A 14,048-nucleotide genomic window follows, 5' to 3' on the forward strand; every position below is an offset into this window, starting at 1 on the left:
GACGAGAGACGTTGAGGAAACGTATAGAGGAAGTCAGTTTTCGAAAACTGGTCCATATCCCACTTCTTTTGATTTTTCTCTCTCATATCATCCCAATCACCATCCCAGTCAGCATGCCACCTGTATTTGGGTTGTTTTGGGCTTCTAAAATTTGGGCTACCTAGCATCGCCGATATATAAAATGATTTATATTATAACGTCTGGATCATGGCCGAGCAGCATAAAAGCCCAGCCCGATTATCGGACTGAACAATTTTTCTTCTCACAAATTGGGCCTGGACACAACTATTTTCAGGCCGCCCTGTTTTATGGCCTTACAGTACTCAGCTATCGTGCCAGGGCCGAATTGGATTCGTAAAACAAGTCAAAGTTGGATAAAACACGCCTTTTAACTGCGTGGTAAGTCCAGACCACGACAAAACCCCCCCACTAAATTTCCAGAACGACATTTATTCAGGCAGCTATCGCTAACAAACTTTACACTGCATGTTCTCTCATCACCGACACCTCTTCCTTCCGGACCTCACTCTCACTGCCGTAACGTAAGCTCGCTTTCGGTCACGTGACCAAAAGTAATGGGTCTAAGTTCTGAACCCACTATCACTGACCAAGCTTTGCTGGCCTAATCAAACACCAACCACGTTCACCCCCTACACCAGGAAGAATCGCATCCTCCTCCTTTTCCTTTTTTCTTCACGCCAATCTGTAAAGCTTAACCATAACGAATTTGGTTTCCTTTGCTTCTCATGTATTAATACCAAGGATTCAAAATTTTGACCACTTTCCCATCTTTTCTTGGCAAACAAACAGCAATCTAAAATCACTTATCAAAGTTGTAATTTTGATACTTGGTCATTGATTCAAGCCAATTTTTCATGGTTTCTGAAAATGTATATACATTGATTTTCTCCTTATCTATAAAAAAAATATTTAAAAAGGAGAAAAAATTATGACCCAACTCACTCATCATCCTCATCTTCATTGCGTATAGATGATGACAATGAATGTAACGACGTCGTATTCTTACAAAATTGAAAACTATTACGCTCCACCATTCTTTTCAGCACAAAATGCCCCAATGAATCTACAGTCTCCACCCAATTTTCCTCGCACAGGAACTCTTCACTGCAGACTCTCTCCACTTCTCTACCAAAATCGTGCACAAACACATGCGTCGTCTTGTGCCCACCCTTCTTGCTCCTAGCCAGAACTCCCGCCGTGAATATCGCCGACATTCTTCCCGGCGACTTCGGGGAAAACCCACTTGGCCCGTCCACCACAATCACATTCCAAGCGACGTCGTATATGTGATTCGGCAAATCGTTGATCCCCACTTTGCAATCCGAGAACAAGAGGTTCTGTACGGGTCTGCACTCCGTTTTCACTTGTGATCTCGCAATCAAAAGAAGCTCCGGCATCTCGCGAACTTTGGTGGTGTATTGAACATCGTAGGCCTCAATTCCCGGATGCTCTCGCTCGAACTTCGAGACCCAGTACTCGTTCTCGTCGAGGAAGATCGTGCGTCCATGGAAATTCAACGATTTCCATAGAAGACTCTCGTGAGTGAGTCCAAAAGCTAGCAAATTGCAGGGCGAGCAACGGTGGATGACTCCAGCAATAACGGAAAGCTCCGCGGCCGTCATCCTGTCGGTGGCGTTGACAGTGGCGGCGTAGTGCAGAAGTGCGGCTGCGACGGAGGGAGGTAGAGGGGTGGAAAGGGAAGCTCTTTCGGCGGAGGAAGTAGTGGGGGAGATTGGGATTGAAGTGGTAAACAGAGTGACAGCGAAGGCTAATGTGAAAAATATGATGAGAAAGAAGAACCAGAGACGGTGTGAAGAGAGACCTCCTCCTCCATTTGATTTGTGGATTGAAGGGTGTAGAAGTATGAGCTTCGTGTTCACGTTGTTCTTCATTTTCTTCTTCTTCGTATTTTCCTGGTTGAGTGTGTCGGTGTGTGAAAAGAGAGAGAGAGAGAGCGGTCTGATCTTTGAACTTGAAAATGGTGGACAGAGAGGAATCGCGGAGGAGATTGTGAGAATGCGAATACCGAGGAGGAAGGTATGAAAAGGACAGCCATTTGTGGGACCCAGTCAACTCAGTGGGGCCAAAAAATTTATTTTTTAGTTGATTGATTTAAGTCCAAATAATATTTATGGTATTAAAAACTTGCCTAACTAATGTTGATTTTAAATTAATTAATTTGTTTTACCTGATAATTTTGGACTTGGTATTCAGATTATACGCAAAAAGAAAATTAGTAATTTGGCATTCTCTGCCGGAAAAAAAAATTGGTTTTTTTTTCTTTTCAAAATTTTGACTTTTTTCTTAACAAATATGAGATTCCCTTTCTGATTAGTTTAAAACAATCTTCGGTTTTGATAACGTATCAGGCATTAAGATTGACGTCAGGTGTTGTCATTGATACTATTGAGAATGATTTGGATAGGAGAACACGTGAGCTAAGGAAGGCCTTGAGGGTGTGCTCGGGAACCTCTCAGAAACTCAAGTCAGTAAATTAATCCATTCGCTGTGCTAGATAATTCTGGAGTAGGTATTAAGAATATTCCCAAAAAGAAAATTAGTAATTTGACATTTTCTCTTCCTAAACAGTATTAATTTGGAAATTAATTGGTTTTTTTTTCCAAACATTTGACTTTTGCTTAACAAATATGAGATTCCCTTTCATATTTGAGACCACGTGAATTAAAAGAAATTACAAAAGGGGAGAGCAAGCAATTGTGTTTTGTGTGTGGTGCAGCATACCATAGGAGCACCAAATGGCAGACATACATGATAATCAGTACCCAAAAAAATTGCAGAAATTATGGAATATTTGTGCAAAGTAATTAATTATCTTTTGCCCCGACAAAGAGTGAAATTCAATTGTGGCATTTTTCAAAATGGGAGCATTCAATTTTGAGTATGAATTGGTTTAGGGTAAGGCAATAAATGAATTTCCCAACCATTGTTGTTTGGTCGGATACATGTTATGTGGTTTATGTTTTATCCTTTTATGGAAGATCCTGGCATGCTTCTTTCTAGTTGAATATATTGAAGAAATGGACGATGATAATACCAAAATACCCTTCAATAAAAACGTAACACGTGTCACCTATGTAATAATAATAATAAAATTTTCACCCCAAGTATCACTCATAATGCTGATGTGGCAACAATCAATACTGATGACCGACTTCGGTTGACCAACATCCGAGCATCAACAAAAGCCCGAGGATATAATCTTGGGTAGAGAGGACAATCATTCATCTAAACTGAGGGGACCAAGATGTCGGGCGAGCTGTCCAAAGTAATACCATCGAGAGGAGAGCATTTCGACGAGATTAAGAAGCTACCTCGACATACAAAAGCAGTCCTCGGAAAGTTCCCAGTGACCGAACACCTAGAGGAATAAAGAGTTATGTAGGAGATTGTCTCCATTTAAGGAAAAGAATCATGATAAGATTTATATTTTTGATTATCTGCATGGGAATTCGGAAGAGACAGATCTTCTGCTACCAAAATGAGAAACCGAGATGCTCATATAAAAGGGGACTTCCAATACAAAGTAAAGGATGTTGAACCAAGCTACTTGAGAGAGAGAGAGCGCTCTGTACACTAAACACTCTCTAGCATATTGACTTGAGCGTTAGAGAGGCTCTCAAGAACACACTCGGTATCCCCTAAACTCAATTGTTCTACTATGCAGGTCATTCGCAGAGACACTCTTTGACATCAGTCCTATCACCTGATAGTCACAAGGACCGGGATAATTTAGGAGGTCATCAGTACCCTGGAACTATACAAGAGTAAACATTAGCAGTAATTGTGTTTTTTGTAACTTTGAAAGGACACAAGTGGGGGGGCCAAATACAACCAACAATCTAAGTTTCAACTACTCAATCATTTTATATGCATTTATGTGATTGGAATATGTAGGGCATAATATAATTTATGTTAGTACATTACTCATATTCAACCAAAAAAAAGAGATTGTGTAATCCTATGGTGAAAGAAGGCTATCATGTAGTAACTAGATAAAGGATTATTATATTTTGACCAATTCCCAGCAATTATTATATTTTGATAGATAGTAATAGTGAAAGACTATCATCTAGTAATAATATAGATAGAGGATTTGGCTTTCCAAGGGAGAAACACTAACATCTTATCTTTTTAACTTTTTAATAAGAACGTGTATGAGGAATAATGAAGGTTCCCCAACCCTTTGTCATTGCAGCTTTGATAAAAGGGGTAATTTAATTTGCTTCATCTTTTTTGGTAAACAAAAAAACTGCTTTTCCCAAACACTAAGCCCTTTATCATTAATCATTAAAGGCAAGCATAATGGATAATCTCTAGTTGAGCAAATAATGATTGAAGTTTTTGAAAGTAATTAGGTGTGTGTCTTAAATAGGGTTGGGAAAAAAAAAATAGTTACAGGTCTGTTTTGGATCGAATAACATTACGTGTTTATGAAATATTTATATGTCCGGATCCTAACCCAGATTGAATTTCGGACTTACTTAATTGACCAAACCCGGATTGATTTAAATTTGGACAAGTAAATCGGGTAATAATCTAATTCGGGTGAGGGTTCGGACAAGTAAATTAGACAAGATTTATGTATTTGAACTCTGACCTTATTTTAAACCAAATAAAAATTTTGTGTTTAGACAGAGATTTCGGACATACAATTTATGTTCAAATTTGGTTTAATCAGGGTCGGACAAATTTGATCATTCAGATCGAACAAAGTTTTGCCACACTTAATCTTAAGGTGCTTTCATCTCTTACCCAGAGCTTTTTTACCATGAAATATTTATATCGCCAACTATAATTTGTTAGAATATATTGTGAATAAATTTTTGGTAGTAGCATGAGTTTGTACGTATTATATCTATTTCAAATGATCATGATTGCTAGAGAGCTGCAATTTAATAAGGCAGATGAGATATGATTTAAAAGTATTTCCCATAATTAGGGGTTTGATGCATGAGAAGCAATCATTCCGAGGTGACTGAATTAGTTAGAGATGAATCCAATAATTTCTTAAAGTAGTTGAGAGGAGTGAGACAAGTTATTGAAATTTACATGGGTCAAAGATTGAAGGATCTCTCATCATTAGGCCCAATGGAAACTAGGCAAGGTTGAAGGTTTATCATATAATAAGCCAACCCCCTCATCTAAGTTGATTTGGGAGCTATGTAATTTTCAATATCTACAATTCTATCTAATAAGTTGATTTGAAAAATGTGTCATATTACGCTACACTTCTGTGTTTTCTCTGTTTGAACTGAAATTGATTTAATGATTTGATTGTTACAAAGGTTGTACCGGTTTTTGATTAAAGATCAGTTACAAAATATTTAATGAAATTAAATTTTGGTTTTGAAACCTACGTTAATCAACAGTTTAGGAAAAAATGCGGAATAATAAACAAAGATCAAGCATCACAATTTTTACAAAGAAACTCAAAAGAGAGAAAAATCTCGAGTTTATAATTTGAAACAATCCATTAATAGTAAAAAAAGTTACAACGTATGGAACCTCACTTCTAACACCACCTACCTTAATCTAGTGTATGTTTTCCACAACAAGAATTCACTTTTTCTGTACCTCAGAATTTACAAAGGATTTTTTCACGTGACAATCTTTCTGGGTTGCCATCGGCCATGTCACCGTAGGCACACCAACAGATATTCCTCCAAGAATTGAATTCCATCCACAATGCGCGACAAACCCACCAACTGATTGATGTAGGAGCTGATTTTGAGTTGGTTTAAATCAAATTTGGAGTGTTTTGGAGCTGATTTTATAGAAACAGAAAGTTGTAAGTAACTACGACTTTTACCAACTAGTAGAAATCATTTTTGAGGGTGTGGCTGCTCAACTGGGAAATTTACCAACATTGTCCATTTTCGATGAAATTTGACTGGCTGAAGCAAAACGACGTTTTGAACCGAACCAAGGGCTTTGTCACTAACTCCACCCTACTTTCGTGAAATTTCATCGTTTAGGGTTTCAAATCGATTATTTTCTGTTTTAGAGGTGTTTTTGTAACTTTTTTCGTGTTTTTATCATATCAGGTTGTAGTCGACCCTAGAAGTCATTATCTTTCATTCTAACAATATATCAGAAAATCCTAGAATTTCTCTCAAGTTTTGGGTGGATTCCCGACATCAAACGTTGGTTTGATTTGTGTTTTCCTTTTCCTTCCTTGATCTGCTTGCATTACTGATTCATGATTAAGAATCGATACTTGTGGTGCCCATCCTCTTTTGATCACTCCTTTTCCTTCCATTCTCTGCTCAAATCCTTCTGGAATCCATTCCTCTGTTTCTTCTCTGCCTCCTCTTACAACCCATATGAATTGCTGCCCCGAAGCTTCAAGTCCGATCGCAATCTCTGTCAATCGAGAAGCTTTAAAATTGGATACACTACCAAGACATATGTAAATAACTGAATTGGGTTTCTTTGAATCAAACCATTTCAGGCATTCGTGCTCATCGATTGCTGTTTCTTCAGACTTCCGATTACAGAGCGAAACAGGGCCTATATGCTATGCCTTCCTTCCCAATCCATTCCTGTCAGCATAAGCCGATTCAAGCTCATAAAAGCTGTTAACCACAACCCCAAAGCTCTTGGACTCTGATTCCCTCACCAATCTTATTACGTGATGTCATACAGCCTGCAACTTGCATATCTCACGTGTTAGAATCTGTTATAACAGATTAACAGACTTAAATGTATTTTACTAGTTTTAGTAAATTAGTTAGCTTACTCTACAAGTTTCCTATGTATATAAACTTGTAGCTAGCCTGTACAGACTTAACTTTTATGAGAATACGATCAGATCATCTTCTCAAACAATCTTTTTCTCTGTTCTTCACTTGCTTGCTTCAATGGCAATTTCGTTCATACAATTCAACAAATCTCATCATTTTAGCACGATCGTTTCTAGATTCTCTTTCAGAAAATCTGGCAATTGATTCCTTGTCAATTTGAGTTCTCCAGGAAGATTTGGGACAGGAAATGGTTCACAATCGGATGAGACATCCTCGCATGGCTCGTACAATCTCAAACACTCTGCTGCACACAATGAAAGATAACCAATCCCATGAAACATGAGTCTTGGAATCCCAAACTTGGCTGCAGCATCACAACTCCAAGGAAAGAACATATCGGATACGATGCAATCAGGACGAGCCTCTTCCAGAAGCTGCTCGAGGGGCTCTTTTAACATTGTTGTTGCATTGATAAACTTCTGGAACATTTGTCGACCCGCGGATCCCTTTGAAGTCATTGTGTTAGCGTTTTCGCAACCTTCTAGCAATCCGGTCTCCTCGACTGAAGGGAATTTGATGTCAATCTCAGCTTCTGAGTTGCTGGATTTTTCTATTGATTTCGAAATGTAAGGAACATTAAGAGGAGTTGTGACAATGCTTGCTTTTACGCCTCGAGAAGCAAATAGCTTCGCCATGTCGTTGGCTCGTATCATGTGACCATAAACCATGAATGGGAAAAAGAAGATGTGTAGCTGCTGCTGTTTGACCAGACTACCCATTTTCTACTTCTGAAGCTGTTGATGAAGAAGAAAAGATGAAGTAAAGCTTGAGATAATACTTCTTTGTTAGACTAATGGATTGACATGAATAAATTTTAATAGTAACCCCACTGATGCAATTTTAGGAAGTAAATTTGGTGCATATAAAACCTGAATATTGAAAAGCTTTTAGAGGCTCCACGTCAGCTTCTGCATGCAACAAATAGTTGCCAAATGGAAATTGTCTTAAAATTTAGTTGAATAAAATTAAATTTAGGTCGAACGTATTTGCTTTTAAATTTAATAGAATTAAAGGCTGAAGTAATGATTATTTGCTTTATACACGCAATCCCACCTTCCCCTCTCCCACGTTAGTGAATTTCATGCTTCGTCCATGATTGTTAAAAGGACGGTTCAAGAGATCGATTCTGAGAAATTAGCATCTACACCATGTACCTGCTCGCAGACCTTAAATGTCATGGAATTTTAAAGTTGAAATTATTGACTCATTGTCGCATTTTAATGTGGCAAGTGGTGATATGTCTTCACATCCTTCCATTTATTTCTAAATTTATGAACAACGTGCTTGCAATTAGAGGATAGAATCAAGGGATCAAAACATATTGGGACAACTTGCTTTTTAAAGGAATTGAAAGCCTGGCAGTGCTGAGACATTTGCATCATATTACCATACACAATGTGGAGGGTCTTGAAAAGTTAGTTTTTTGTGAATTGTGAATGTTAGGAGACGCAAGTTTTGTCTGATGTTATGCCATTGAGGAGTTATCTCCATGCCCTTCCTAATAAGTTAGAAAAATTCATTGTCATATATATTAATATGATGCAAATGTCTGGTATCAATGTTTGTTTAGAACCTTTAACCCTACTTGGGTTTGTTTAGACATCTCTTGACTGGACTTCACACCATTACTGATATATATTGTGTTGATTGTCGTGAAGTGTTGGGCTGAAAGTATGAAAGAGCTTATGAGACATCACAAAAGTACAGGTAAGATTCATTTTCGAGAAGAAGACGATTTTTATGGAGAACTGGTAGCATATTGTTGTAATTCTATCATCATATATATGTCCTTCAGTCCCTTGATGTACAAAAAATTTTCCAATAGCAGAAAATTCTCCATCAATTGAAAATATGTTAATTTTCTCAAAGTTCTTTTTTTTTTTAATCTTTCAATTTAACGACTAATTATTCACAACGATACACCTCCAAAGTGTTAACGTTGTATGCTTTTACTATCTACTCATTTTAAAAGCATGTTAATTGTGTTAAACACTTATATGGATATGGACTTTTGGGTTCATTAATATAAGATAGTAAAGTTCGTGCTATGGATTGCATGAAGCGTGGGTATGCAATGATAACATCTTTCAACATTCCTACGATAACATGCGTCGGTTTTAAAATACTTTCTTAATTGCTGAACGGTAACAATTATTCAAACCATCAATATAAAATGAATAAAAATGTAGTCTAAAAAACAGTGAATTGTAATTGCATATGCTTCGATCCACACTCTAAATTACTTCAAATTTATAGACGGAAATTGAAAAATACACCACATTTAATTTGCAATATAATTAAAAAGTACAATTACATACCGCGCAAAGCGCGGGCATGACCCCTAGTTTTCTTATTATGACGAGAAATCATAAGTTCAATTCAAATCCTCCAACAACCACTTACTTTTAACATTAATAATGGGGATCATAACAGTTGCTAGTTGGTATCCCAATTATCTCTTGTACGCACAGGATTTCATGTGTATTATGTGGGACAAGCGGATCCCACGAATTTACTTGGATAATTATGCGTCTAACTCAGCAACTAAGATAACTGAGATACCAATTGTGGGGATCTTTATCATTTTCATACCTTTAAAACACTACAAAGCGATTGTGGTAAGAGTACTTGGCATGATACTTTTGTGTGACTAATATATTGACAACAAAGAATTTGCGTAGTAAACCATTGATGCAATTTTATGAAGTAAATTTGGTATTCTGTCTATCAAATATGAACATGTCCAGTGTGTTGTCGTTTCTTTCATTTTGTTTTCATATTAACTTGAGGAGCAAGCATGGTGTATATTTCAATTGTAAGTAACTGTTGATTCTGAGTATAGTTTTCACGAGTTTCAAAATTCATAAGTAATTGAGGAGCCAAACCTTGATTATCAATCCCTCCTTGATTTTCTAATTCTCTCTTCCAATTAGGGGTTTTCAAATCCGATCCACAATCGAGAAACCGATTCAAACCGTGGTTATTTGATTTTTTTTATTAACGGTTTCGAATTCGGTTATTAATTTTGATTTTTTTCGAATGTTTTTTCGGATTCGATTTCAGATTTAACCGAAAAAAAAACAAATAAGATTTTATGATTATAATTGTAGTTATTCAAATAATTTTAACTCTAAATACTTAAGGTTTAGGCCCAAATACTCAAGATTTAGTTATTCAAATAATTATATATTATATTGTTATAGTTATTATTTTCATTGTTAGTATTTTTAATTGTAATGTTTTTGTAGTATGTATCCGAGGATTTGGTTATGCATTGGATTCTCTGTGCATGTACATATGCTCCCATCCAGCACATCTAGTGGTTGACACCTTTGATGCAATCTCACATTCTTGAGGATTTGCACTTTCTCTGTTTGTAAGAACGAAGTGGGGTCAACTTTTAAGAGAATCTTTAGGGTCATTAAATCTATCACACAAAAATATCATAACCGAATTAATTCAAACATTTCAATTTTAGTTAAAAACCAAACCGAAATCCGAATGGACACTCTTACTTCGAACCCAATTTGCAGTTAAGTTTCTTTTTTTTTTTTTTTTGACGAGTTGGTTTCTCTTAAGCCATCTTGATTAATTATGCCTGATCAAGGCGAGATGATGTTCACAAACATTTCTATTTCAACGAGCGCCTCATTGTCCTTGGTCCTTAGTTAGTACTTACTACCAGCCTTTGTTGCTGACTATTAAAGTGGTTATACTTGGATATTGTTGGTTGTTAAATTGAATACATATAGGAGTTGGGTTTGTGATCTAAAACTATTCTCTGTTGGTCGTGTTGATTTGGAGCCTCGTTTAGACTGAGTTTAGGCTTTCTCTAACTGTGTCTGTGCGCTTGAAGCACACAAAGTGTTCGACAAAAGTCTTCAGCCGTTTACATCAAGAGATCAGCAACTGAAAGGCGGAAAACAAATGTAGAGAACCGAATTGGTTTCAGGTTGTAATATGCTTCGATCATCGACTGAAGCCTTTTGGCCTCTCTTTGTTTTATATGGAAAAACGACCTACGCAAAATCAACAAAGATCGGAACTTTCTAGTCGTACTTTGTTGACCCAGTAAAATTTTATCATTGTGATTGCTCTTAATACCATTATTCAACTACAAAGATTATAGTTCTGATAGGGATCCCACAACAGCTGATACTGATTTCTCAGTTATCCCAACTACTGAGTTGTATGCACGTAATTTTATGGGCATTATCTGAAACAAGTGGAGTACACGAATTCATTTGGATTCTTTGCGTCCAACTCAACAATTGGGATAATTGAAACCGCTGCATCTTTATCATTTCATCAAAGAAGAAGAAAAGAAAAACAAGAACAGAAGAGTCGGGTTCTCCTAAATGCCAAAAAAGGTCATCGAGTGGATCTAATCATAAATACTATGAATGTAAACAACAACCAGAAAAACAATTCGTGTGTTACCAATAACAAAATACAATAAAAGATGAACATCAACGTTTTGTTACTTCTCACAGGCTTCAATGGCGGCGCAACCTCAACTCATCAATCAAAGCATTCAAATCATTGTAAGATGAACCACCTTCTTGAACGGCCTTTTGTGCCATCTTACCAAGAACCTTAGCTCTGCTTCTCATTTCCTCTGCGTCTTCACCCACCATTAATCGACTCACCGCCTTCTCTACAGCTTCATTTTTGACAAAGTCCCCATACATTCTCACCCATTTTTTAGCACCAACTGCAACTCCAATGTTCAGTACCTCTGTCACAAGCTTTTCGTTATAGAATTGCTCGGCCGCCACCGGCCATGTCACCATAGGCACCCCAGCGGATATACTTTCAAGAGTTGAATTCCATCCGCAATGTGTCACAAACCCACCAACTGCTTCATGATTAAGAATCAACACTTGTGGTGCCCAACCTCGTATGATCAGTCCTTTGCCTTCAATTCTCTTTTCAAATCCTTCTGGAAGCCATTCTTCTGTTTCTTCTTCTTGGTCTATGCCTTTTCTCACAACCCATATGAATTGCTGTCCCGAAGCTTCAAGTCCGATCGCAATCTCTTTCAGTTGAGAAGCTCTGAAATTGGCCATACTACCAAAACAAATGTAAATTACTGAATTGGGTTTCTTTGAATCAAGCCATTTCAAGCATTCGTGTTCTTCAATGGCGGTTTCTTTTCCTCTCTGTTGTTTATCTTCAGAATTCTGGTTACAGAGCAAAACAGGGCCTACTTGCCATGCGTTCCTTCCCAATTCATTCCTGTAATAATCAGCATAGGCTGATTCAAGCTCATAGAAGCTATTGATCACAACCCCAAAGCTCTTCGTTTCCGATTCCAGGACTAATTTCATCATTCTAGTGAATACATTTTCGACATCATTTTTCACATGATCTGGCACCTGATTCCTTATCAGTTTGAATCCTCCAGGAAGACCAGGGAGAACAAATTGTTCAGAATCTGACAGAACATTCTTGTACGGCTCGTACCGTCTCACACACTCTGCTGCACATAATGCAAGAACACCAATCCCGTGAAACACAAGCCTTGGAATCCCAAATTTGGCTGCAGCATCAGTGCTCCAAGGAAAGAACATATCGGCTACAATGCAATCAGGACGAGCCTCCTCCAGAAGCTGCTCCAGAGGCTCTTGAAGCATTGTTGTTGCCTTCAAAAATTTCTCAACCAGGCCTCGACCTTCCGCTCCTTGTGTGGTTATTCCGTCTGCGTTTTCGCAACCTTCAGGCAATCCGGCCTCGACTGAAGGGAATCTGATGGTTCGGATACCAATATCAGTATTTGCTATGGCCTTGGAAATATAAGGAACATTGAGAGGAGTAGTGACAATGCTTGCTTTTACGCCGCGAGAAACGAATAGCTTGGCCAAGTCCAGGGCTGGTATGGTGTGACCATGAGCCATGAATGGGAAAAAGAAGACATGCAGCTGCTCTTTGCCTAGACTGCCCATTTTTTTGCTGGCAAATGTGATGTTTTTGAAGTTTTGAAAGAAGAGAAGAGAAGAGAAGAGAGAGCACTATGCTTTAAGACAATATGTGTTTTGAAGTGAGGAATATATGGACAGGAATGAATGAATTTATAGGGTATGTAATGTTAATGTTAGGAAAGAAAGAGAATTGGGGTTTTGGTTTTTCTGTATTACAGAGAAAGTTCCTTCAAAGATAGTTCATGGACGTCCTTGCATTCGTCACCAACTCACCATATATCTCTCACTTTCTTAGTTTTGTTGGAAAATCAGAGATCAGTCAAAGACTCAAAGTTATTAAATGACATAATTTGGTACATGACAAAATCGCTATGCGTGCTCCTCACAACCTCTCCTCAACACCTGCGTCCACATGAAATGAAAGTACGAAACCTCACGTTAATTAGTGTCATCCAAAGAAAACAGGATAATATATATATATATATATATATAGCATTGGAATGGGGATTGAAAGGGTGGATATGGACCATATGGTGGGTCCCAATTACTTGGGCCAGAAGTAGAGTCTGTTTCAAATTTTTGGGATGTTCATCAAGTGACATCACCAATGACTTCATCAAAATTTAGAAGTACCGAATGGAGGAAGATCACCACCGCCAACCGATTCAACCGATTTGATCGGTCGGTTTGATATAATTAGTTTAAATTTTTTGAAAATTCTGACTACTATAGCACATGAAAAGTCCTCAAGAAATGTTGAAAAGTCCTCATGGAATGTTCAATTTCACAGCTTCAAAGAGAGAAAAAGACTATAAATTCAGGTCCACAAACAATCAAACAAACCAAGCCCAAATAGCTACGCCAATTCGATGGCATTCCATTCTTATGACAAAGAGTCTTTGCAGGTTCGATGAGTCACAGCCTCCTCGGTGTTGGATTGGACTGTCTGGCAGCACAGATGGAAGCCATGAGGCCTTGAGGCGTGACCAGATGAAGCCTGGTGATAGGAATCTCAAAGTGTAATTTGACAGTTAAATAGCCAGTTAGTAATTCCATTAAACTAACTGTGAGATGTTGAGCTGTCAAATAACTCTGTTAGGTTTGTTACAGTTTTCTGTTACTAATCAAGTCAGTTGTTAGGCAATGATTGGTACATTAGTATAACAAATAGTCTGTTGAGACTTGTAACAAGCCAGTTATGAAAAAAGTAATACAAACTCGTTCTTCTTCTTCTCTCTCTGTATTCAGTAGCAAATTTGCTACAATCACATTCCATGTTGAG

General features: G+C 37.6%; 2 protein-coding genes and 1 pseudogene across 2 annotated transcripts; all 3 read right to left on the reverse strand.

Moving 5' to 3' along the window:
* Window positions 1-855: 855 nt before the first annotated feature.
* On the reverse strand, window positions 856-2,198 carry LOC120002751 (protein IRX15-LIKE-like). The gene has a single exon (XM_038851543.1). It carries the CDS (start codon window positions 1,911-1,913, stop codon window positions 960-962), a length of 954 nt encoding a protein of 317 aa, XP_038707471.1. The 5' UTR covers window positions 1,914-2,198; the 3' UTR covers window positions 856-959.
* Window positions 2,199-5,601: 3,403 nt separating this feature from the next.
* Window positions 5,602-7,769, reverse strand: LOC120002631 (annotated as a pseudogene).
* A 3,353-nt stretch (window positions 7,770-11,122) lies between these two features.
* On the reverse strand, window positions 11,123-12,880 carry LOC120001653 (scopoletin glucosyltransferase-like). The gene has a single exon (XM_038850070.1). It carries the CDS (start codon window positions 12,788-12,790, stop codon window positions 11,342-11,344), a length of 1,449 nt encoding a protein of 482 aa, XP_038705998.1. The 5' UTR covers window positions 12,791-12,880; the 3' UTR covers window positions 11,123-11,341.
* Window positions 12,881-14,048: the final 1,168 nt, after the last annotated feature.

The sequence above is a fragment of the Tripterygium wilfordii genome, chromosome 7 (assembly GCF_013401445.1).
Source record: "Tripterygium wilfordii isolate XIE 37 chromosome 7, ASM1340144v1, whole genome shotgun sequence".
Lineage (NCBI taxonomy): Eukaryota > Viridiplantae > Streptophyta > Magnoliopsida > Celastrales > Celastraceae > Tripterygium > Tripterygium wilfordii.